Here is a 24567-nt window from a genome sequence, read left to right as displayed (position 1 = left end):
GATTAATGTGAATACTTTTTACATAGAAGCTTTTAAAATTAAAGCCCTGACCTATGGAAGGTAAGTAAATAAGATTACAAATTTATAGAGAAAATGAGCAGTTCTGCTTAGTCTTGGCCCTGAAAATATAACCCCTCCATTACTTCAAAACAAAGTCAGGTTCATCTTTTCTATCATATCATTTTTTAATGAAAACCCCCAAATGCATTTGTGTTGCATTTATAGTGAATACTGCTTCCTCATCAGCTCTGAGGCTGCAGGACCCAGCTCCAGCTAATCTCTTCCAAGGCAATGAGACCACTCTCCCCTCAGTTCTCCAGACAGCACACCTGCTTTCAGTTCCCGGACACACCAGTTATTTTCCTTCAGGACGTGTGCACACAGTGTCCCCTCTGCCTGGGCAGTTCTTCCGTGGGTCCCTGCACCACTGGTCCATTATCTTTAAGTCTCTGCTTAACAGCCATCTCCTCAGAAGCTTTTCCTAGATTTCCCCCTTTCTGCCCCATGTAGTCTCTATTTTAGTACTTTCTTTCAGAATACCATGACTTATAATTTATGTATCCAGTTTTGTTTTGTTTTTTTGGTAAGCACTACAAATACCCTTTACTGGTCAGTAGCTCTCCATAAGGGTGAATGAAGACTGTGTTTCTTTCATCATTATGTAGCTACCTGGGGAAGCATCCTGTTCATCACAGTTACATGGGCCGCCATTATAGTATTTGCATATTCTGGTCAATCTGCTGGGTTATTTTTTAGTCTGGTTTAGTGTAACTGTATACACCCAACCCCCACTCCAATATAGATACAAACAACATTCAGCACCCTTGGACCCTACCTCCCTGCTGCCCAACACAAATTGCTCTCTGTAAAGGTTTTGGAAAGACTGATTACCAGTCGAGTGTGAGTAACTTCTAAGGCTTTTTCTATTACCTTTAAATAAACACTTATATCTCTGGAAAGGTCATGATTGATTTTATTATAGACATCTGACATCAGTTTTTCCATCTGCTTCTCATGGTTGTAACTCAGCAATATACTTGCACTGGCATCACATCCTTGAAGGGACGGACTGTGGCTCTATGGTTGCATGCATATGCATTCGTTCAATTAAATATTTGGGGTGTGAGTAGCTATAGATTAACACATAAATGTGAAGTATATGATTCTTTAGTAATTTCTTAATAGAAGGAAACACAAAAATGGGCAGTGAAGAAAGGCAGACAGAGCTGGAATCTCAACTCTGCCATTTAACACCTGAGCCTTGATTTCCTCCTTGGCATGGTAAGGCCAAGAATACCTATTAAGAGAGATGTGACAATAACGTTGAATAATTCATTCTTTCAATAGATTATTTATTGAATTTTGTGCCTGGTGCTGCTCAAGGCACTGAGGATACAGGAGTGACAAAACAAAAATTCCTGCCCTCGCAGAGCTTACATCCTAGTGAGGGAAGGTAGAAGAGAAATCAAATAATAAGTAAAACATAGTCTTTTGGGTGGTGTTAAGTGCTAAGGACAACAACAGAGCAGGGAATGGGGAAAAGGAGTGCATGTATGTGGGAGGGTGGCTGCATTTTCAGACAGGGTGGAGGCTGCATTATGAAGGTGGCAACTGAAAAAAAGAAAGAGGGGAGCGAGCTAAGAGGATATTTGAGGAAGGGCATTCTAGCAGAGTGAACTGTAATTGCCAAAGTATGGCAACAGAAGCACCTGGCCTTAGGTGCTTCTCTAAGTGTGGTCCCAGAAGGAGCTGCATTGTCATCCATTTTACCTTGATAGTACAAATTCACGGGTTCCATCCCATCCCGAGATAGGTTCCCAGGAAACTTAACCAGCTCTCCAAGTGATTCTTGAAGTATGTTGAGAACCACTCTTCTAGTGACAAAAATACAGGCTTTGGAAGCAGATACCCCTGGCCATGTTGGTATTAAACTCTAACACCTTGGTCAATAGTTCTCAAAATTTAGCATACATCAGAATCACCTGAAGGCTTGTTAAAACCCAGATTATTTATTGTTCTCAACTCCAGATTTCTGATTCAGTATATCTGTGGTGGGAAGCCTGTAAGAATATGAGTTTCTAGTAAATTCTCAGATGATGCTGGATTGGGGCGGGAGTGGGGTGGGGTGGGGTGGAGAGCACACTTGAAGAATCACTGCTAGCGAGGAGGCCTGCGTGCTGGAGCAGGGTGCAGTCAGAGGGCAAGCAGCAGATAAGACCAGGTAAAGGAAAAGGGGCAGTTTGTGGCGGTCTCACAGGCCACTGCAAGGACCTTAGCTCTTACTCTGCAAGGGCCCATGGAGAATAGTGATCTAACCTACGCTGTAAAAAAAAAGAAGGAAAAAAAAAAAAGACCTCTCAGACTGCTAAGTGGATAACGCACAGAGGCAAGGGGAGCAGCAGAGACTGTTACAACATCCAGGTAAAAAACGCTGGGCCAGCGTGCGGATGATGCTGGAATTCTGGATAAAGCCTAAAGAATTTGCTAATAATTTAGATGTGGGGAGTTAGGAGTGGAAGATTCCATGGGACTTGAAGACTGTTGGGCCCGGCAGCGCTTGTAAAGCGCCTGACACACAGTGGGTGCCGGGTAAGCAGTGTGTTTTAAAAAGTATTCCGGTAAGCGCTCAACTACTAGAGATAGGATGGAAGAGGAAAAGCTCTGATAGCGCTCCGAGGACCCACCCCTCGGGTCTCACTTCACCCTCCCCGAAGGAAGGAAATAGTTTCAGAAGGGGAAATAGAAAACCAAACCCCAGCACTTACTGCTGCTTATCCTCCTTTTCCTCCATGGGCTCCTGCGGCCTGACACGAGGCAGCGAGGAGCCTCACGGGAAGATCTGGGACTAAGCCCTGCCTGGAAAGGGGCGCGCGGAGGGCCGGGACTGTGACTCGTGCGTTGCTAAGCGACGGCGGGCTCCCGGCGCGCGGCCTTGGAAACCGGCAAGGGGGCGGAGCCGGAGCGCGCAGGCGCAATAATCCGGATGGGCTCCGCAAGCTTGCGGGTGCGGCCGCCTGACCAGGCGGGGGCAGGTGGTTGGGTCTATGGGCGTCTTTTCCGGACCCGCCCCGGGCTGAACGCTGTGTGTTTGAACTTGGCCTTTCCTATCGGTCCGGGCGGAGTATTTATCAAGGCCCACGCTGGCCTTGGCGATCAAAAAGGGGCGGTTCCCAGAGCCTCCCCCGCGGCCCTAGGCTCTGGTGCTGGAGGCTGTATTGCTTGCGTATCCGCGGAGCCTCGCAGGAGGCCTCCCCGGCGCTGCCCACGTCTGCCGGAGCTGGCTCCAAAAGTGCACGCAGGCAGGAGAGAAGCTTGTTTACGTGAACCGTTAAATACTGTGCAAGTAATGATTGCTGCTCCTGGGCTGACTAGTCTTTGCTTGAAAAAGCTTGGCTGTCGCTGTTCTCCACGATTTCTGGCAAATCTTTCCACGGCCGGGCAGCAAGCATTAAAATAGAGCAAGGGAACACTCCTCTCCTGCAAATGAGACTCCCCGCGGTGTGTGCATCTGCTCCAGCCTGAATGGGGTTCAGAACCGGGCGGAGGGAACTGTAGGCTATGGCAGCAGGTTGGGGCTGGTATTCCTAGCGTTTATCTAAAAAGAGCAAGTTCCTGGGAAAAGCAGTTGATGACTTGCGTCCACCTTCTGGCCCCCGATTTTCTTACCTCATTTCACCATTGCTTCCCAGTTTCCATTACCAGAGCCAAATTTCTTTGGCATCAGCCGTCGTAAATCTTGTATTTGCCTGGATAATGGGAAAAGAAAAAACCCTTATTGGGTTGAATTCTGTTGTATAACCAAGCTATGCTTGTGCATGTGTTCTGTAACCCAGAGCCAGTATTAATATGTATTTACATTTACCTGGAGTAATGTGGAGAGAACCAAGTCTGGTCGCCGGACTCACTGTACATACGGGAGAAGAATATATGAATAGAAGTTTGATAGCTAGTTACCTACACAACTAAATTGGTAAAAAGAAGTGGAGTGTGTATAAATACATGTGTGTTTGGGGAATAAGGATTGGGTGGGTAAATACGTATGGGGAGAGTGGGTTGAAAACCCCCAAATGGGAAAACTAACAATTGAGGTCCTGCTTGAGAGCCAGCTGTTTGTTCAGCACCGTATGACACCATGTACTTACTTGGTCACCGTCTCTGGGGGCATAGGCCGTTGGGGGCAGTCGTGTTTGAATCCCGGTTCCACCCTTTAGTACCTGCTTCAGTTGGGCAAATGATCTATTCTCTCTAAGCTTCAGTGTCTCCATCCACAAAAAGAAAATATTTCTTTTTTTTTATTTTTAAAAAAATTTTTAATAAACATAATGTATTACTAGCCCCAGGAGTACAGGTCTGTGAATCACCGGGTTTACACACTTCACAGCACTCCCCATAGCACATACCCTCCCCAGTGTCCATAACCCCACCCCGCTCCCCCCAGCAACCCTGTTTGTTTTGTGACATTAAAAGTCTCTTATGGTTGGTCTCCCTCCCAATCCCATCCTGTTTCATTTATTCTTTTCCTACCTCCCAAACCCCCCATGTTGCATCTCCACCTCCTCATACCAGGGAGATCATATGATAGTTGTCTTTCTCCGACTGACTTATTAAAATGAAAATATTCTTAAGGTTGTTCTCCAGTGAGGATTTCTCAATACAGGCAGAGAGTACTGACCGGGGTGGGTGGGCAAGCTTGTGGTCAGTCCCTGGTCATTATTAGCTTGGGTTTTGACTGAGAAATTTGATGGGATATGCTACCCCATGTCTTTAAGACCTAGTCAATTCTCTCATAAGTCCCCCTAATATTGATTTCATCCTTCACCAGTCTCTTCAAGCTCCTAAAACCACTCACCTTCAGGAACAATCCCAACTGCTTGCTGTGAAGAAATGAGGACTTTAACTTTGTCCCTTTCAAAGCAAATTCACCTGCATTCAACAAGATGACAGTTGTTTGGTTTTTTTTTTTTTTTTTTGAGTCACATAGTATAAGACTAAAATCTAAATATATCTATGTCAATCTCTTTCCAATTGTTAAGCAGTTCATGTATATGCAGATGTATTGAGGGATGTAAGAAACATTTTAAAAAGATAATTATGCCTACCACAGAGAAGCCACAATCTGGTTAGGAATATAAGAAATAGGTACTGGGAAAAGTTGTGAACAATGACACATGATACTAGTATGTAACTGGTAGTCATAAGTGTCAAATTTCAGTGCTGAGGATAATACGGTATTACAAAAATGTGCCCATTTTTTAAAAAATGCCAATTACTTATGACTGGTACATCCTCTGTAAGGCACTGCAAAACAATGCAGATTTTATAATAATAGTAACTTTTTATGGTAGAAAAAGCACTGGGATGTTAGTTTTTTCTACTACGAACTAGCTGCTCTGACCTAGGAGCAACACTTAAACCTGTCTGCTATAGATTTTCACTTGTAAAGGGGAAATAAAAAAGGTCAGATGAGATAATCTCTATGATCCCTTTCTGTAAAATATAGTGATTCTACTGGGAAATTTATGTTTGAAATCAGTGAACACACTAGCCTCAATAATACATGTAATTTTCTCGTGTTAGGTAGTTTGGATTCTTGTCAGCGGAGAATAATTCAACGTGGTTTACTAATATTGTACAAGTTAAAAAACCAGTGCTATTTGAGTGAGAACACCATATGTGAGGAAACACAATAGGATAGAAATTGCTCATCCAAAATGTTATAGATGCAGAAAATTGTCAACACTTTTTTTCAAACCATAGGAAAATGCCAAAAATAATGAAGGTACAGTTGTATAACTTGAGAGGAAAGGAGAGTCCGGCTTCCTCTCAGTTCTTTCTTCAGTCATGTGATACCCATGAGGAGCTCAAGAGTATGGCATCAAGCAAAATCTATCTCTACTTTTGTTTTTAAAAATAGTTCATTTGCCTCATTTATATGTATTGTATAGGTTAAATGAGAAAACAGAATTTATCCTGACACATAGAAATTACTCATTAAAACTTGGCTGTTAGTTTTCTGCCTGTTTTTATAATTAGTAGACAGTTCTCAAGTACATGTATTATATTATCTGTTTTTGTCCTTATTTTATTACCTTAGACTAATACTTTTTTAAAGATTTTATTTATTTATTTAAGAGAGAGAGGAGCAGAGAGAGAGGGAGTCCCAACGTGGGGCTCAATCGGAAAACCCTGAGATCATGACCTGAGCCAAAATCAAGAGTCAGCTGCTTAACAGACTGAGCCACCCAAGTGCCCCTTAGACTAAGAATGCTTTCAACCCAAAATATACATTAATTTGAGGGCAATGGAAATGAGAAATGTTAGTGTTAGGTTTACCTTTGAAAATTAATAGGTTCAAATGAATTATAGGTAGGAAAGGAGCCCTGAGTTTTCCTCTGGTCTAAGTTTAAAACTAAGTGATTTATATTGTACTTTAAAGAGAGATAGATGATAAAACAAGCAGGAGGTGTTACATCAATTAAAAGGTAAAAGTCCCTAGTATAAATCATGTAGATCATTCTAAACAGATCTATGCATGAATATGTTTATATTCATATAATATATGCATAAAAGTCTTAAGTTTTATGAGCTCTCTTGAAATAACTAAAGCAATTACAGGCAGCCTGGTTACTCCGAAATCGTGGTCAGAAATCATGAGTTTGGCCATTTACCCCATTGAAGGAAGAAACCTGTATTTTATGAGTTCAGAGCTTCTAGTGATCACTGTAATTTCATGACTCAAGGTTTATTTTCAAATAATCCACCTATGGTACCTTACATAGAAGCTGTATAAATGAAGGATGAATGAAGGTGGTCCTAGGCAGTTGTTAGTAAAGGGCCGTGTTGGTACTATCGTGATGTCTTCAACTGAGTGGTCATGTAGTAAAGATGTATTGAATGAACAGCTATGGACATATTGCTTCTTGAGAAAGGAATGCAAAATGAAACATGGTTGAGGTGGTTACCATTCTCAAAAAGTTAGGAATCCCTAGTCTAAGCTAATTTTGATGATTTTCTGTCATCTAGCATATTTTTGGGGGCTGTTTTCCTTGTTTGCTATGAAGAATTCCAGAGATGGAGTAATGACTTGCAAGGAAGGGGATCACATCTTAGTATCTGATTATTGAGCAATCCAACATATATTCCACACCTTGTAAGTTCTGGCCTTTCCTCACTGGACCATAAGATTTATGGTTGATTCATTTAAGGTTCTCAGCACCCAGGAACGTACCTTGCAAACAACAGACCTTATCAATGAAATTAACTCAGAAAAAATACCTAGAAAAAACAAAATATATTATACTACTTTGAGCTTTTCAGTGTTTTTAATGGACATAGGTAGTAATTGTTTAACAACTTCCTTAGAGAATCTCCACAATGTAAAATAGGTAATTAAAACTACCTTCTAAACTAAGTAACTTAAGTTTTTCAATTCCTGAGAAATAAAATCTACCCTTGATCCCTTTGATGATACAACTATTCTCTGTACTTGCCCTAGGAGAGGAGAACTCATGTTTACTGAAATTCAGGGTCAGAGCTGAGCTTAAGCCCTAGTTGCATTTTTAAAGCTCTCTGACTCTGCGTAAGCTATTTAAATTCTTTGAGCTTTAGATTTGGACTATGTCTCTTATTAATCTTTAAAAAATAATTGAATGGTGCTCACGTAGGTAGCACGTATACTAAAAAATAAATGAATAAGATCCCAAAAGAATAGGGATGAAAGAACTTACCTTGTAGGGTTATTGGATCAAATAAGGCAAGTGTAAAGCACCTTGCATAAAGTGGGCACCCAAAAAGTATCGTTTCCCGCAGCCTTGCCCTAGCCTTATTCCTTGGTGGAAGCTCACCCAGCTGGAAAGTGAAACAGCGAGGATTTGTTTTTAGATCAGTCTTTTTTACACTGACCGCCTCTGCCTAATGTTTCTCTACCTCTTGTTTAAATCATGCCAATAAAAATGGAACATAAAATTCAAAATAGGGTCTTCCTAGTGTCACTATGGTGTGAGAATGGGTAAAAATAACTAGAAAGACTAAACCCAGCAGATGTTTCAGGAGTGAACACCTCCAAAACAGGAAGGCTCCAATAGGGGTGGAGAACATAACAACCATCAGAGAGGGGGCAGGGCTGTAAAAAGTGAATATTTGCACCGTCTACTTACAAACTGTCACCATACACAGTGCATCGTCACCAACGATGCTCTGATGCTCGAGCTGATGTCGAGGGCCCCTGTTGGTAAAACAGAAATAGTAGTAATCCAAAAATGAGCTCATAATCGCTGGTTGCCGCAGCTCCTGGTGCCACACTGTCAGCTTTTAGCGATGAGCTGCTGAGTGATGATCATTTTTTTTTCTTCTTTTTAAGATTTTTATTTGTTTGATGGAGAGAGACACGGCAAGAGAGGGAACACAAGCAGGGGGAGTGGGAGAGGGAGAAGCAGTCTTCCTGCTGAGCAGGGAACCTGATGCAGGGCTCGCTCCCAGGACCCTGGGATCCCAGCTAGAGCCACCCAGGTGCCCCCTGATGATCATTATTTTTATATGGATGGGTAGACCTATGATAAATTTAAAAATGCTTTTCTTTTTTAGTACATTTGAAGAGTTAGGAGAGAAGCTCCCACTTAAAGGAAAATGAGGGTTTTGACCTCGAAGTTAGAATATACCTTAAAAAAAAAAATCATAGGTAAGATTTTTAAATAGAAAAGTACAACACTTTTAATAAGGGGAAGTTTATTTCAACTACCTCCTAGGCACATCTTTTCAGTCTGACACAGCAAATCAACATTTCACAAGTCATTTCTTTTATCATTTAACCTATCCCCTTTCCCTTATGTAATTATATAATGGAATTATATGCTCCAAGTTAAATATATTGGTGTTTATAAGCTTTTCAAGAGTTTGGAAACTTAGCCTTTTTTTTTTTTTTTTTAATCAGTAGGGTAAGCTGGGAGCAAACTTCTTGATTTAAATTTTCTTTCTTTCTTTCTTGCTTTCTTGCTTTCTTCTTTCTTTTGCTTTCTCTGCCAACATTGTTTTAAGGCATTAATAATGGGTTGTAAGATTCAGAAAAAGAAATCTCTCTTTTTTTTTTTTTTTTTAGGATTTTATTTATTTGACACAGAGAGAGAGATCACAAGTAGGCAGAGAGGCAGGCAGGGGGGTGGGGAAGCAGACTCCCCACTGATCAGAGAGCTGTATGTGGGCCTTGATCCTAGGACCCTGGGGTCTTGAGGAGAGGCTTAACCCACTGAGCCACCTAGGTGCCTCAGAAAAAGAAATCTTAAAGGATTTTCCCATATTGTAAGAGAAGGGAGACAGCATTAGAAAGAAAGCTTCTGTTTCTGCAGTGTTTTGCCGTGTAGAGAATGGAGTGGGGAATGCCGTAGTCCGTTTTTTCTCAATGTTAGTCAGTATCATGGGGACTGCGTGGGAGCCGTGCAGGTTGTGCGGAGCTGCCACCATGAACAGAGGCCTGAGCACCCCTGACAGAAACCCAGAGGGCAAGTCTGACCTCTCAGAGCTTCTGTGCTTTTGTCCATACATTGGGAACCAATACCTACCCTATTGGCCGCAGCGATTCTAAGGGAGCTATTGCACACCCAAGATCTTTGTTAAAGCACCCTTTATTATATGCATTGGTTGGGCCATTCTAGGGTCCTCCCTCCCTCTTGGGGTGAGTTGCAAGGGAAAAAGCAACTGCCCATAGCAAACTGTTAAGTACAGTTTGCATCAGTGTCCACTTTGGCCATAAACTCTTCTGCAAAATTTGTATTTCCTTTTGCTTTTTGTTTATATTTTAGCTTCTGCTCCCTTGTTGAGCCTGCTGTGAATCCTCATTTTAAGCTATATTTCATCTGTGTTAAGACTGTTAGACTGAGAAGCCCACCTATAAGATAATCTGCTCCAAACTGTCTATAGATGGGCCTGAATAGAGTAGAAGATGGGACCAAGTAATTAACTTTTTAGGCTTTTGCTTTGAGTGGAATATAGTTTGATTAGCTTGGATGAGAACAGAAAACCTCACTAATGGGAAAATACAGTGACTTTAATTATGTTATTTCCTTAATGAATGTTTGAGGTTATACAAAATAAAATCTATAGAAGCCATATAATTTCATCTTGGCTATACTTCATGAGTTTCTATCCCAAAGTTAGTATTTTCTTTCTGTCCTTTCCTATTCATATTTGTAAGAGTTGGGTTTTTTTTCCTTAGAATTACTACTCTTTAAACTTTTTACCTTATCTAAAAAAATTTTTATACTTCTTAACAGATCCATTATGGTTTTTGTTGCTGTTGTTATTGTTTAGAGAGGAAGGGGGTGGGGGCAGGGAGAAGGGCAGAGGAAGAGGGAAAGAGAGACTCCGAAGCAGGCTCCAAGCCCAGCCCCACGCAGACTCCATCTCACAACCCTGAGATCCTGACCTGAACTGAAATCCAGAGTCAGAGAGTCAGACACTTAACCTTCTGAGCCACCCAGGCACCCCACCCATTATGATCTTTTATTTTGAACTGAATATGGATAGAACTGAAATTCTACTTATTTTTAATATCCTTTTTGCTTCTCATTCAGTTTTGCAGGAATATAGCATAACAGAAACCTTGCCCTAAAGTTGGAACCACTCCTTGATGACATGACTTTGAGCAAGTTTTACCTTTCTGAACCTTCATTTCCTCATCAAAAAGTGGTAATAATGATTGTCCCTGTCTTACTCCTAGTGTTTTTCTGAGGCTGACCTAAGATGGTCCGTGTGTACTACGTGACACATGGTAGGTGCTCAGCCACTTATCTGTCAGCATTACCATTAAAAAATAAATGTCTTAAGAGTTGAGATTGTTTCATACTCCTCTCTTTACACCCAGCCTCAGGCACAGTGCTTGGGATCTGGCATATTCTTGTTCGATATTTCCTGAATAAATGACAAAAGTACCCAGTAAGTCTTACATAGTCCTCGTTATTGGTTTGCCAGCCCACAGGTTTATCCCTGCTTCTGGAATTTTTCACTGAGAGTTATGGGTACCAAAACTTGGACTCCTGGAGTGTCCTGAAACCTTGGTATTTATGCAAGAAAAGTTATATTTTTAAAAATCAGGCTGCATATTTTGGGGGCATATTTTTCAGCCCTCTTTTGGCTTTGGACTTGGCACTCTTATGAAGCATGGCTCTTCACACTGGCCCTACTGATCTCACAGCTCCACAGTTTGGATCCTCTAGTCCAAACAGTATTTTACCATAAACCATCCTCATTTCTGCATTACTCTGTTTACATATCTAGTTACCTTACCTAGACTCTGTTCCCGCCTGTTTGGAAAAGGGGACTTTGACTTTTGTTCATGGTTTAAAAGGAAGCTGTTGCTGCACTTCCAGTATCCCTCTCTGCACCCACTTTCATTCCACCAGAGAACACACTTGCTGCACAGACTTTCAGGACTGGACGCTGATTGGGGCCATTTTACCAGCAGGGGGGATCACTGCATTAAAGGTCATTGCTCAGGGTTGGTGCACTTCCTGTCTCCAGGAACTGGACAAACCAGAAAGGGTCTTTCTCAGCTAGCCTGGCCAATTTAACACTCCATTCTACCTACAGCTGGATGGAGCTGATGAAGCAGTTGTCAGAATCCTGCAACTATTTAGAGAGGGTCTAGAACTCAAGGGAGAGCACATGAGGAGTAAGAGGGCTTGCTTTGGCCTCCTACTTCAAATTAGCTTCTGTAATCTAGCTTTTAGTCATAGTCTACTTTTTCTCCATTGTTGAACTGGGTCCTTGTCCAGCTCATGAAATCATGACTTTGTTTGCTGTTGGGCTGTCATCTCTTGTCAATATACTTCTTTGGCAGAGAATCCCAAATTCTTTGGGAAAATTTGGAAAAGAATACCATGGCTTTAACCAAAGCGATGTGTAAAACCAAGCCCTCAATGTCCTTCTCCATCCAGTCCAACCTAGTTCACATTGAAGGACCCCAGGTCAGAATTATACTATAGCCTATAAGTTTTAACATTCTTTTTATAACCAGCTTATGCTAACTGAGAAACTGTAGCTAGCTGACGATAGATAAGGGAATCAGCAAGCAGCATAACAGGATAACGAATAGCGAATATCTGTGTTTAACCCGGCTGTTTCTGGCTTCTGTATAATAATGCTTCTAATGCTTTGCTAAGAAATGAAAAATTGCTTAAACCCTCAACTCTAAGGAGCAGGAGGCTGGCTGAGGACAAAGCAAAAGCTGGCGCCTTGCACCCCCCCCTTCTCCCGCTCCCCTCCATATGTGTAGCATTATAAATAGTTAACTTGCAGAAATCACAGTCCTGCAGGGTAGGAGTCTCCCTTGGTTTGCAAATGTCCTTGAGATTTACAACAAAGAAGTTACCTTACGTTTGATAGCAGGAATGTAACATTTCACCAGGAGAGACTCCCAATTGTCTTTATGTTAGGACCTCATTAAAGGGAAAATGGCCTTGGCTTGATAGTAACCAGGCCTTCAATATCCTGATAGTGCTTTCATTCGTATGTGTGGGCTAACCGGCCAGTTCTGCTTCTGTAAGATTGCTTTGTCTGCTTTCGCACGTGGGTCCCCTGATCCACTCCACTGACGCCAAGTATGCCTGTTCAAATTATCAATCAGTCAGCTCAGCCCCTCCTGAAACTTGTTTGTCCATAAAAATCCTGCACTACCCCAGCCTGGTGTGCTCAGCTAGCAGGAGCTGCTGACCACCCGCAGGCGCCTGCGTAACAATAAAGAACCTCTTGCTGATTGCATCCAGTGGCAGTGTTGGATTCTTGGGTAAGGGGATCCGCGGGTCTTTCAACATAAACGTTTTAGACAACCACTGTAAGGATCTTCTTCTAAAGCTAGATGTTCTGCAGTATTAAGAGAGTTAGTCTATTCTAATATTCTCCCATTCACCCTGTTGATGAGGGCGAGAGTCCAGCCTACAGTTACAGGGATGGCTGAACACCTGACTCCTGACACTGGACAGACGACACCATCCACAGTTTACTAGACACACATACTCAGAGCCACAGAGATGGACACCATGCCCAGCAGGTGGGGGTTGTTGCATCAACAACGTGATGAACACCCCGTAGCTCTAGGAGGCAGGCTTTGTAGTGTCAGGAGGATAAGGTCACCCCTGGTTTCCCCTGGGAAATGTGATTGGCTTGTTTGACTAATTTGGCAGACTGGCAGGGAACTAAAACTTGTTATTCAGAGATAAACAGGAAGTGCATCTGGTCCCTTGGAAGGGAGGTTGTTAGGCCAGCGAATCTTTTCCCTGGGAGTGGAGAAAGATTTGCCGTTGGGTCATCCAGTGTCAAGGCAGCATATATATTGGACCTTAATTTTTTAGGATTCACACCACACAGATTATACTAACATAACATCATTCGTTCATGACCTTGGAATTTTACTCTAGATGTGTGTTTGTGAAGGTCGAACTTCCCAGTAAGATTGGGCGCTACTCAGGGAGAGTCAGCACTTAAAAAACCATGAACATTATGGTTTTGAAAAACATGATTTGCATTAAAATGACCAGTCCTATCTCAAAGTGATTTTGTCAGTTTTAGTTCTATGAATACCATTTAATACACCCAAGTTCTGTTCTTGGACGTGGTTAATTTCTTAAATGTAGCAAAGCTTTGAGCCCTAAAGGATGTGCTTGGTAGAATTTAAACTTGTTATCAGTGAAGAGTTTGAACTCATGGCTGGCAGCTCCGCCCACGTACTGCCCTCGCACTGCTGAATTCAAGCCCTGTGATGTGCGGAGGATTGACAGCTCTACACAGTTAGAGTTACCCCCAATTGCTGACATTCTGTGAAGAGCTAATGTGGTTTTTTTCCACTCTGTTTTCAAACAATGGGTAAAACAATAAAACAAATGGAACACTGACATTCTTTTTAAAATCAGAGTTAAGCTAAGGCCTAAATACCAGAATGCTGATGTCTCAAATGTATTATTCAGGCCGCATATTTTAGGCACTAATGGGGCCCATTAAGAGGTCTTATTGTTGCTAAATTGAAGCAAATTGGTGTGAAGGAGGAAATGTGAGGAGGTCGTAGACAAATTGAAAGAATTGACAGAATATCCCCTCCATTTTCTAAAAAAAAAAAAATCTAACATAAAGTCTTTTATTCATTTCAATTTAAGTCCATTAAACTGATTTTATTGTTCTACTTTATTAAAATATTTGTTAAATTCTATGCAACTGTAAACACAAAGCTCTTCCCCTTATAACTGTGATATAGTTAGAAAAATGACTGAAAATTTCAAAATTTCACTGATTTTTATATTGTCAGAATAATCCATTCCATCTCTAAGATAGAATGGCTTTCTTGTACTTCTTACAAATAATCCTATCTAGATCCATCACCGTACAGAGGAACTATTGTAAAGAAACTACTCCTTTCACTTGCACATGAAAATTTGAAACCAAATGAGAGTTCCATTTTGCTCAACTCTTCGTTGGCATAGAAATTCCTACCCAGAGATGAACCCTGCTTCTAAAGATTAAGTGCTAATTCAGTTTCTCTACTATTAGAGTTTAATTCTAAAAACTTTCTGGTGAAATCACCACTTAAAATTCTAAATTAGGTATTAGGAATTTGATGTACACATGTTTTCAAGAGGGTTTTTTTTTTCATATTATAAAAGAACACATGCTTACTATAAAAAAAATTTGGTAACCATAGGTATAAATAAAGCACAATTTGACCTGCTAGAGACACCAGTGTTCACTGTCAGTGGATTTGTTTCCATGTTTCCCTCATCGGTCTAGAGCTGTGCCGTCTAATATGGCAGCCACTAGCCACAGGTAGCAGTGCCTCCCTAAACCCCATTCTGTGTCTTCTCTTCAGCAAGGCCTCCACACACTGTATGGATTCCTTCTTTCTGCTCCTACAGTCTGGAAATTGCATCTAGGTAGAAAATAATGGCAACTGAAGGGCTCACCTCATTTGTTCCCCTTTCATCGGGATCTCAGTCCTGCGTGGCCTGTGGCCCGATGTCTGGAAACAGTTCTGTATATTTTGTGCATGTTCTAGAATTTACCATGGGAAGTTAAGTCTAGGGCTTATCACTATATCACAAATGATAGCGGAAGTTGTCACCTATGTGTTTCATAACATATAGTTGATTATGGGAGAAATGTGCATAGGGAATTGAAAACATCTTTCATATATTTTCATGAAGATCGAGTCTTTTGTCATCTTAGTTTAAGTCTTTGGGGGACTATTTCTTTTTCTATATTTAATACAACAAACTCTTGAGCACCTACAATGGCTATGCTCTATCCTAGGTGCTACAAATACAGCAGGGTACAAATTTACATCCTGCTCTAAAGTAGCTTACATTAGGATGAAAACAATAAATAATAGGTAGACTATTAGACAGTGATAGGCACCATGGAGAAAGTGAGAACTATCTAGGGGAATGAGTGACAATTTAAATAGGTGAGCAGAGAAAGGCTGGTTGATAAAGTGACATTTACCCAGAGACCTGGAGTGGTATCTGTGGATGTCTGCGAGAAGAGCATTTAAGTCAGAGAAATTACTAAGTGGAAGACGTGCCGAGGATCCCTGGAACTAGCAAGGAACACGAACAAGGTCCATGAGGCTGGAGCAAGTGAGCAAGGGAAGAGCGGTAGGAGATGAGGTCAAAGACATAGCAAAGGCCAGATTGTCTGATTGTAATGCATTGTAACCATTGTGGCTTTTACTTAAAATAGATGGCAATCGGAAGATTGTAAGCCAAAGAGTGACACAATCTCATTTCTGTTTTAACAGTATCACTTGGCTTATGTTGAGCATAGGCTGAAGAAGGGCAAAGGCAGAAGCAGGGAGTTCAGATAGGAAACTATGAGAGCATTGATGGGTACTGGGGTCGGGCGTGTTGCCCTGGAGTTAATGAGAAGTGGTTGGATTTGAGCATCTATTTTTTAGCTGGAAAATACAAAGGAGAAGAGAGGGAATGGTCTAATGCTCTCCTATGTGCCCACTTTCTAGTAGATGTCAGCTCGTGTTTAATCTTGTTTTATCTATACCTCAGCCACTGTCTGCCCCTCCCTTCCTCCTACTGGATTATTTTTAAGCAAATTAAGTATATTTGGAGAAAGAGATAACAGGGGAATGAATGAAAGAGAAAAGTCAAAGATGACTATCTACCCCCTCCACCCCCTCAGAGTTTTTGCCCTTGAGCAATGCCAACTGTGGTGTGTCACCATCAACAGAGATGGAGAAGTCTGTAGGAGGGATTATCAGTGAGGTGGGGAGTCTGTCGGGGGAGTAAATTTGGAACTCAGTGTGAGACATGAATATTTGAGATGTCTAACAGAAGTCCGGTTGGCAATGTTGAGTAGGCTGTTGGTTTTATGAACCTGAAGTAAGAGAATAAGCCTGAGTAGGAAATGTAAATTTTGCAGTAATCAACATGCACATGATATTTAAAGTTAGGAGATTGGAGGGGCACCTGGGTGGATCAGTCAACTAAGGGTCTGCTTTCACCTCAGGTCATGATCCCAGAGCTCTAGGATAGAGCCCCCACATGGGGCTCCCTGCTCAGCGTGGAGCCTGCTCCTCCCTTTGCCATTCCCCCTGCTTGTGCTGTTTCTCTCTGTGTGTCAAAGAGAATCTTTAAAGTTATGAGATTGGATAATATTGCCAAAGGGATGAGTACAGATTAAGAAGAGAAGATATCTAGGACCTAAGCTCTCAGATCCTCCAATGGCACAAAGTTAGAATAGGAGAAATAACCAAGAAGACTGAAAAGGTGTAAATAATGAAGTCAGAGGGAAATCAAAAAAGTGTGATGTCCAGGAAGCCAATTGGAAAAAGTGCTGATGGGTTTAAGTAAGAGAAAACTAGAGAATGGAGCAATGGAGTTAGCAACAATGAGACAAAATCATTCAGGATAAGAGGAGTGTCGGTAGAAGAGAGGGGGAAGCAAGAGCATAATGGAAGCTGGATTACAGCCAGTATAGACTGCTCTTTGAGGAGTTGGTCTGTAAAAGGAAGAGCTATGTGGTGGTAGAGGGAGGGGTCAAGGGAAGGAGAAATAATAGCATGTTTGTAGATTGATGGCAAAGACTCATTCAGTAGAAGACACAAATTGCTGGAGAGGAGTGAGAATGCAGGAGCAGCATCCTTGAGGGAATGGGATCCCAGCATTGCCTTCCCTGGGGTAACCCCACATGGTTCCTCGATAGTCATCAGCAGGAAATTCAAGGAAGTACTTGGGTACCAGTGTGGGGAGGTGGATGAGTGGAACAGTAGGAGCTTGTGGAAATTCTCTCTTCTGGGGCACCTGGGTGGCTTAGTTGTTAAGCATCTGCCTCTAGGCTTAGGTGATGATCCAGGGGTCCTGGGATCATGCCCCCCCCGTCGGGCTCCCTGCTCAGCAGGAAGCCTGCTTCTCCCTCTCCCACTCCCCCTGCTTGTGTTCCTCCTCTCACTGTCTCTCTCTCTCTGTCAAATAAATAAAATCTTTAAAAAAAAAAAAAAAAAAAAAAAGAAAGTCTCTCTTCTGATAGAAACAGGAAGCAAAGCCACGGCGGAATGAAATCATTGTTTATGAGGGTGGGGATGAGAGAAACAGAATGGTTGCTGGGCAGCCATTAGGTTCTTTGCGAGGTGAATGCCAAAGGGCCTTGTTTGTCTTAATAAATATTTTTTAGCCAGACTTTATGTATGGGCCTCTCTACAGTAATTTTTGCTTAAAACTTAACTCCTTCCTAAATATATAACTCTATACTGTATACTTTGTAGCTGTATTCTTTAACTCAAGAACGTTTTCTTCTGTCATAACTGATTTTTCCTTCTGTTTCAATTATTTTGGCTTTTTTACCCTGCACTTTAACTGATTTATATGCTCCTTTTTTCTATTTTTTTTTAAAAGATTTTATTTATTTATTTGACAGAGATCACAAGTAGATGGAGAGGCAGGCAGAGAGAGAGAGAGAGAGGGAAGCAGGCTCCCTGCTGAGCAGAGAGCCCGTCTCGGGACTCGATCCCAGGACCCCGACATCATGACCTGAGCTGAAGGCAGCGGCTTAGGCCACTGAGCCACCCAGGCGCCCCTGCTCCTTTCTTCTAAACACGCATTTCCGCTCTCAGATTTTTTCATTGTTCTTTCTTTCACTTTCCTGCCGATGTTTTTAGATAACTCTCTACTCCAGCATTTCCACAGCCTGCCTGATGTCAAAATCACCTGCGGGTATTTTTTTAAACCTACAGATTCAGGGACAAAAGCCATGAAAGATTCTGATACCTTAGATCTGGGCTGAGGCCTAGTAATCTGTGTGTTTAAAAGGCTTCCTGGGTAATTCTGATAATCAGCTGGGATTAGCAACTACGGCTCTCCCGTCACTGACATTTGCCAGTTCCTAATTCCAAAATGGATTGCCATTCCCCCGTTCGTTCCCTTCTGGGTTCCCTATAGTCTGTCTGCTTAAGTGTGTGCCTGTATGTGGGTGTTACCTGCTCTTCAGAATGATTTTCACATCTCAGCTGATTTCCCTTAATCCATATATTTTATTTTAATCTATACATCTCCCCTCCCCCACAACAATCTTTCTTTCAAAAATCAATTTTCATTGCATGCTGTCAAGGACAAAAGCAGATGCTCACTGAAAATTTTTTCCTATAATAAATAACTTTTTGAGGTGTGTACTTCACCAGACTCTAAAGGATAATGTTGCCTTTACCTTAACTGCAGTGCTTTGATCTTGCCCAATCCAGTATTTTGTTATTTTTGCTATGAGATTTCTAAGAGACTTGATCTTTTTAAATTATGAAATACACATAGGAAAGGATATGTAAAATCACTTATGAAGTTCAAACCATTATCAGGTGAGCGTGTAAGGAGCTACCCGGCCTCGTTTCCCATCCAGGATGCCATTGCCTGCATCCTTCCCTTTCCTGCGGGCTTGGATTGAGAAGCAAGATGACCCCAGTTAGTGGAGAAAGAACCGTAGTTGTGATCAGGGAACAGAGCGAGGGCTTGGTTCTTCGCTTGCTACCTCAGAAAATCATACTCGAAAAGTAGGATTTCTATTCCATTGATTCTGATTGTTGTAGAGACTGCATCTCAAAACTGATGGTACATTGTGTCTACCTGTTTATGCCGATGGCCTGGAGAAGCATTGCAAGCATATTGTTAATCCAGATTAATGCACACTGAATTCAGTTAGAAATTTGGCCTTGAAGCTTGCAAATGACCAAATGACTGACTGTAATCCTTGCTTTTTTTTTTTAATTTTTTATTTTTTATAAACTATATCTTTTTATCCCCCTGTAATCCTTGCTTTTAATATTTGTTTTGAAACAGAAACTCTATTTCCAATACAATTAATCTCTTGCATCTTCTCTTTCCCTATGCATTTCTAGTATTTGTTTAAAAAAAAAAGAGAGAGAGAGAGAAAGGGGGGAAGCATCAGCTATCTTATTGGAGGCTTGTGTTCACTGCTTCTGGCAATGTCCATCATGACACCATGGAAAATAAAGTTAATTAAAGGAAAACATAGTTGGAGGATAAAAGCAGCATCTTGGACATCCAACCAATCATGTATGTGTTTAGCAGCAGAGAGAGCGTAAATCATATCTCCAAGCCAGGGGGAAACCCATTTTCTGTAGAAAAACCTGCTAATCCAATCACACAGTAAGTAGGCTTTTTATTTCTAAAGTTTAAAATTTTTCTCAGATTCTGGTTTTATTCCAAACAATTTGAATCCATTAAGAAAAGGAAAATTACCTCTAACACATAATTCTAAATGTCAGGTTAAAATAAAGATACCCAAGATATGCTTGTAAAATACATTTTAATTAACCCACTAATTACATATCTGTATTTCCTCCTGTATGTTTTTCATTTTGGTAACATAGAAACAAAACCAAGGAAATCAATTTCAGAAATATTTTAGCTACCATGGACCTTTATGGAGGCCATTGCAAAAACGAAGAATTTATAGTACTTTTCATAAACTATGCACGTTTCTGTGGAAGAGGCTAAAGGTAGACCCTACATGCCACACTGGCTCGATGAGAGAACAGGACATGAATTCCAGTTAACATGTTTAGACACTCAGAAAAGAAGACTCCAGATCCTAAATTCAGTGTCTTGTTGTTTGTGTTTCTTTGAGGACATGTTGTTCTCAGATGTCTTAGGGAGAATCCTAATACACAGAAGAGAGGAGAGCACGGCTGCTCTGACTGGAGCAGATCTTGGGACCCTCAGCTGGACCATCTTTCACAGAGCCCTTCAGTATCTCTCCTGGCACCACCTCCTGGAAGGCCCCTGGCTTAGGGGAATCCTGCAAACAGTCTCAATTTAGTTGAAACTCATGATTTTGCAAATGTACCTAGGCATACAGCTAATTAATGGATAGGCTGGGCCCAGAATGCATGTCTTCTGATTCCTATTGTCTACTGCACAAAGTTGCCTAATTTGCAGTTCCCGAAATTAGTTCCAGATCGAGAAAGCGCTTCCCTTGAACTAAATAATGAACATTCTTTGATATTTAAATTAACGGACACCAGAGAGAGCTTCTCAAAAATTCCTTCGGTAGACAGTTAAAAATATTTCATCATAACAGCAGCGACTGGCTTCCGGCACAAACTAGTCGGAGTGGCTGTGTCCCCATCCCCCTTCTCTCTCCCACTGCCCGTCACTTTTCTTGCTTCGGTGCTTCTCTGCCCTTTGTTACCACAAGTAGCTACTTTTTGAAATCACCTGATGCTTTGATAAATAAATATACTGATTTTAAAAAAAAAGTAGCTACCTTTTGAAGCCCTAGGATCCTTCAGGCTGCAGGATCTGCCCCTGAGCTTAGAGATTCCCAGTGTCAGATGAAACCTCCATTGCTGCTTTTCAAGCTCAGGAGCCCATACCCTTCCTAATGAGGAAAATCTCTTGTCTGCCCCCCCCCCCCAACTCCAGTCACTTCTACAAACCCCAGCTGGTGAAGAGTCTCTTTTGCATATTCCCTCCAGCCAAGAAGATTGTCCTGACCTTTATTTCCTGAGCTAGCTTTTAAAAGATAGGCAATTTCATATGAATATAAAAAATAGTATTTAATATACTTTTACAAATCATACCCCCCCCCATTCTGAGGGTGTGGGCTTGTGCAGTATCATGACACTTGGTTAATTGTCACTGAAGAAGATCTTTGGCTTAATTTTTTTTTTCTTGGCTTTTTAAATGTCTAAATCTGACAACACTAAGCCTGTCAAGGTTTATTATTATCTAAAATATGTAAGTTCAAAATTCCCTATGTGAGTACACTGTGAAAGCTGACATTATCAAGTTTACCTGTAAGATGTGTTACCTGGTCTCAATAACATGGTTTACCTCTTTTTGCCCCTCTCGCTTTCTACCCATTCATGAACACTTACTTTTAATCATTATTTCCAACATTCTTCATCCAGTAATAGAATTTAGTTATGTGTTCATCACTAAGCAACCTTGACTAATGTGGTTCTCTTTGTGCGTTTAGGAGATTGTGCCAGCAAAGTATGATTTTCTTACAAAGAGATCTGGCAGGGGAACTAACGGAGGGTATTGAGGTAATAAAAAGTGACATATTGGTGTCACTTCTGAGATGGTATTTTTCTGAAATCACTTAGTCTTCCTATGGGTAAAGAGATAATTTTGTTTCAAACGAGTGTGCAAGAAATGTCTATTTTATTTGCTGTAAATCAAATCAAGGCTGTTTCAAATCCCATCCTGAGAGGTGGGAAGTTAATTCTCAGTCATCCCTGGGGTTTTCTACCATCTTCCAGAAGGATCACATAAGGGGTCTCATGCAGAAAGAGCATTCAGGCAAGACTTCCCTGGTTTCCAGTCCATTCCAGGTACCAGGATGACTGTCCAAGCCACCGGTGGCATTGTAGCACTTTGGGGACAGGAATCCTGCCTGGTGCAGGACTCCCTGGGCCTGGGATCCCACTTTTCTGGATGCTCCAGCTCCCCCCGCCCCCAGGTGCAGCTATCCTGTACAGGGGCCACTAGGGAAAAAACACACAGGTCTCCATCTCTTGGGAAACCCACAGCCTTTGGTCCTTTTCCAAAGTCTTGGATAATCTCCTCCTACCCTGGGCTCTTGCCACTTCTGCTTCTCTTTTACCTGCTAAAGGCCAAGTGTTTATCTTTGTTCTCAACTCATAACATCATGCCCTCTTTAAAAATAAAACCTGGGAAGATGCCTTGTCTTTAGGAGACTAGCACCAAAGCTTTCCCGGAGCTTAGGGAACACAAAGGCTTTTCTCTGTGCCTTCAAACAGGAGTAGGGAAATAAAAGGAGAGCAAAATTCAAATGAGTATCACAATAGAGTCTGCTGTATAATATTTGACACATGTTGAGTATAATACTCAACATGATGATAACACTAGAATAACAGGAAAGTTCTTTATTAAGTGTTCTTAGAAAGTTTAAAAAATATCTTTGTCATTCGCTGATGTTGTACTGTCATATGTATATTTGATAATATTACCATTATCCACAGGGTTAACCTTTCAAAGAAACAATGTCCGCCCCATTTCATTTCCTTTTGTCAGTTCTCATCTTGCAGCAGGTGAGGGAGAGAGGCCTGAAGTTTTCTTGCTCCACTCCATGGAGAGGAGCAGTGGAGATCGGTTCCCTAGGTGGAATGGTGGTTTCTAATGTGTATTCCTAGGGTGTATGAAATTGTGCAAGGCCGACAAGATGCAGCACAGCAAGTGAGACCAAGCGTGCAGGTATGCAGGGAAGTCCATGCCCATTTCAATCCTACTAGTTGTGCTGTTTCACTTCCTTTAGGTACTTCATGTAAAATGTTGTTTTCATGAAGGATTCCAGTGTTAGAAAAATTGGGAAATCCTTGAAGGATATATGCATGTATTGACCTAAACGTTTGAAACTCCCCAGCATTTGGAGTTAAAGATCTTCCTCTTTCAAGAGTGTAATTCTATGGTATAGAAATGAACCTTCCCCTTAAACTATTCTGTTGCTTAATTAATTACCATTTACAGATGAAAAATCCCCAAATGATAGGTCAAGGTTAGGGGACAGGATGATTTATTTAGACTCTCAGTTCCCTTTCTGGTTAATAGGACATTCATTGTAGATAGCTGTTGACACAAATCTTGCTGCTGGTTATACTGTAATTGTGGGGTCTTATCTGTTTCATCACTCACCTGCTTACTATACAGAACCATATAGTTCACAGGAAGCGTTAAGCAGCTCCAACCTCAACCAGGATTTTAAAAATTAATTCTTTATTGATAGGACTTTATGGTTATACTAATCATCACACATTTATATCTAATGACTGGGTCTTTATTTTAAACAAATGACTCAACTTCAATAATAAAATAATAGGCAGAAGGTTTTAGAATTCATTTCAGACAAATAATCCTTAAATGGTTAGCTTTATTTTAAGCCTAGCCAAATAACATGTTTGCTAGAACATTCATTAGACTTAAAGATTCCATTAGCAAGTTTAAATATGCATATTAAATGTTTTGTAATGCGAAGTTTTTACTTTTTAAAAACATACTTGAGTAAAACTATTTGTGTCAGACATTTTTAGTAACACATTCTGTTGTACCTTTCAGAACAGAAAGTTCCTTTTTGAACTCACTCTATTAATATTCTAATACAGACTTAAGAATATCTAGTGTTGTGCATTATAAGCATTAAAATTTTTATTTCTCTTCTATTAGTATCGAATACTAAAATCTGAGTAGTCAAGCTTAGAAATGAATTTTTCATTAGAAAAGTTCGTGCGGTCAATGCGAGAGCTAGGACTTCCAACTTTGCACAGCCAGGACATCCTACCAAAACAAAACAAAACAAAACAAAAATTAGCATATAATGTGTTATCAGGACATCCTATAAAAAATAAATATTAGCATATAACATGTATATGGACTACATGAAATAATCCTGCCCCAGGTCCCAATGGGAGTTTACTATAACTTTTACATCTAATGTGAAATAAAATTGTTACGTTGTATACATCATGTATGTATCAGAGGAACAGAAAGTTTAATACATAATCAAATTTGGACAAAGAAAAACTAATAGCAAATTAAGCACAGTTAACTGATGATTTCATACTGGAGTTATTTTCCCCTTCTTAAAACATCCAAAGCCATTATAACCTAGCTCTTAAATGTAAAAGGATTATATTTTTACAAAGAGATTATATTTTTACAATTCTAAAGTGTAATAAAAACAATTCATCATTGTTTTTTCTCATTATCCAGCACATAGTAGATGACACACACATACACACACAATGTGTGCAGGCTGAAAGAAAAAAATGAAAAAATAAGTGTAAAGAAAGTGATTTTCCACAAACATTAAAATGAAATTAGATGAACATTTTTTTATCTGTTCAAAAACCTTACTACATATATTACCAAAATGACATTAAAAAGGGACAAGCTAAATGCTATGAAACTATTTTTCTGCTTCTGTAGTGCAGTGGTTTTTATATTTATTTATTTATTTTAAAGATTTTATTTATTTATTTGACAGACAGAGATCACAAGCAGGCAGAGAGGCAGGCAGAGAGAGAGAGGAGGAAGCAGGCTCCCTGCCGAG

At 40.8% G+C, this 24567-nt stretch overlaps 1 protein-coding gene across 1 annotated transcript in view; it reads left to right on the top strand.

Annotated features, from left to right (window-relative positions):
- Positions 1–2983: 2983 nt before the first annotated feature.
- The window catches only part of C7H2orf73 (chromosome 7 C2orf73 homolog), a 46531-nt gene continuing 24947 nt past the window's right edge, over positions 2984–24567 (top strand). The window contains exon 1 of the mRNA XM_059407643.1: positions 2984–3343. Coding sequence (XP_059263626.1) covers positions 2984–3343 — 360 coding nt within the window. The remainder of the gene's footprint in view (positions 3344–24567) is intronic.

This window comes from Mustela nigripes, chromosome 7 (assembly GCF_022355385.1).
Source record: "Mustela nigripes isolate SB6536 chromosome 7, MUSNIG.SB6536, whole genome shotgun sequence".
Taxonomy (NCBI): domain Eukaryota; kingdom Metazoa; phylum Chordata; class Mammalia; order Carnivora; family Mustelidae; genus Mustela; species Mustela nigripes.
The sequence above is the reverse complement of the archived record's forward strand: the minus strand, read 5'-3'. Positions and strand labels throughout refer to the sequence as shown.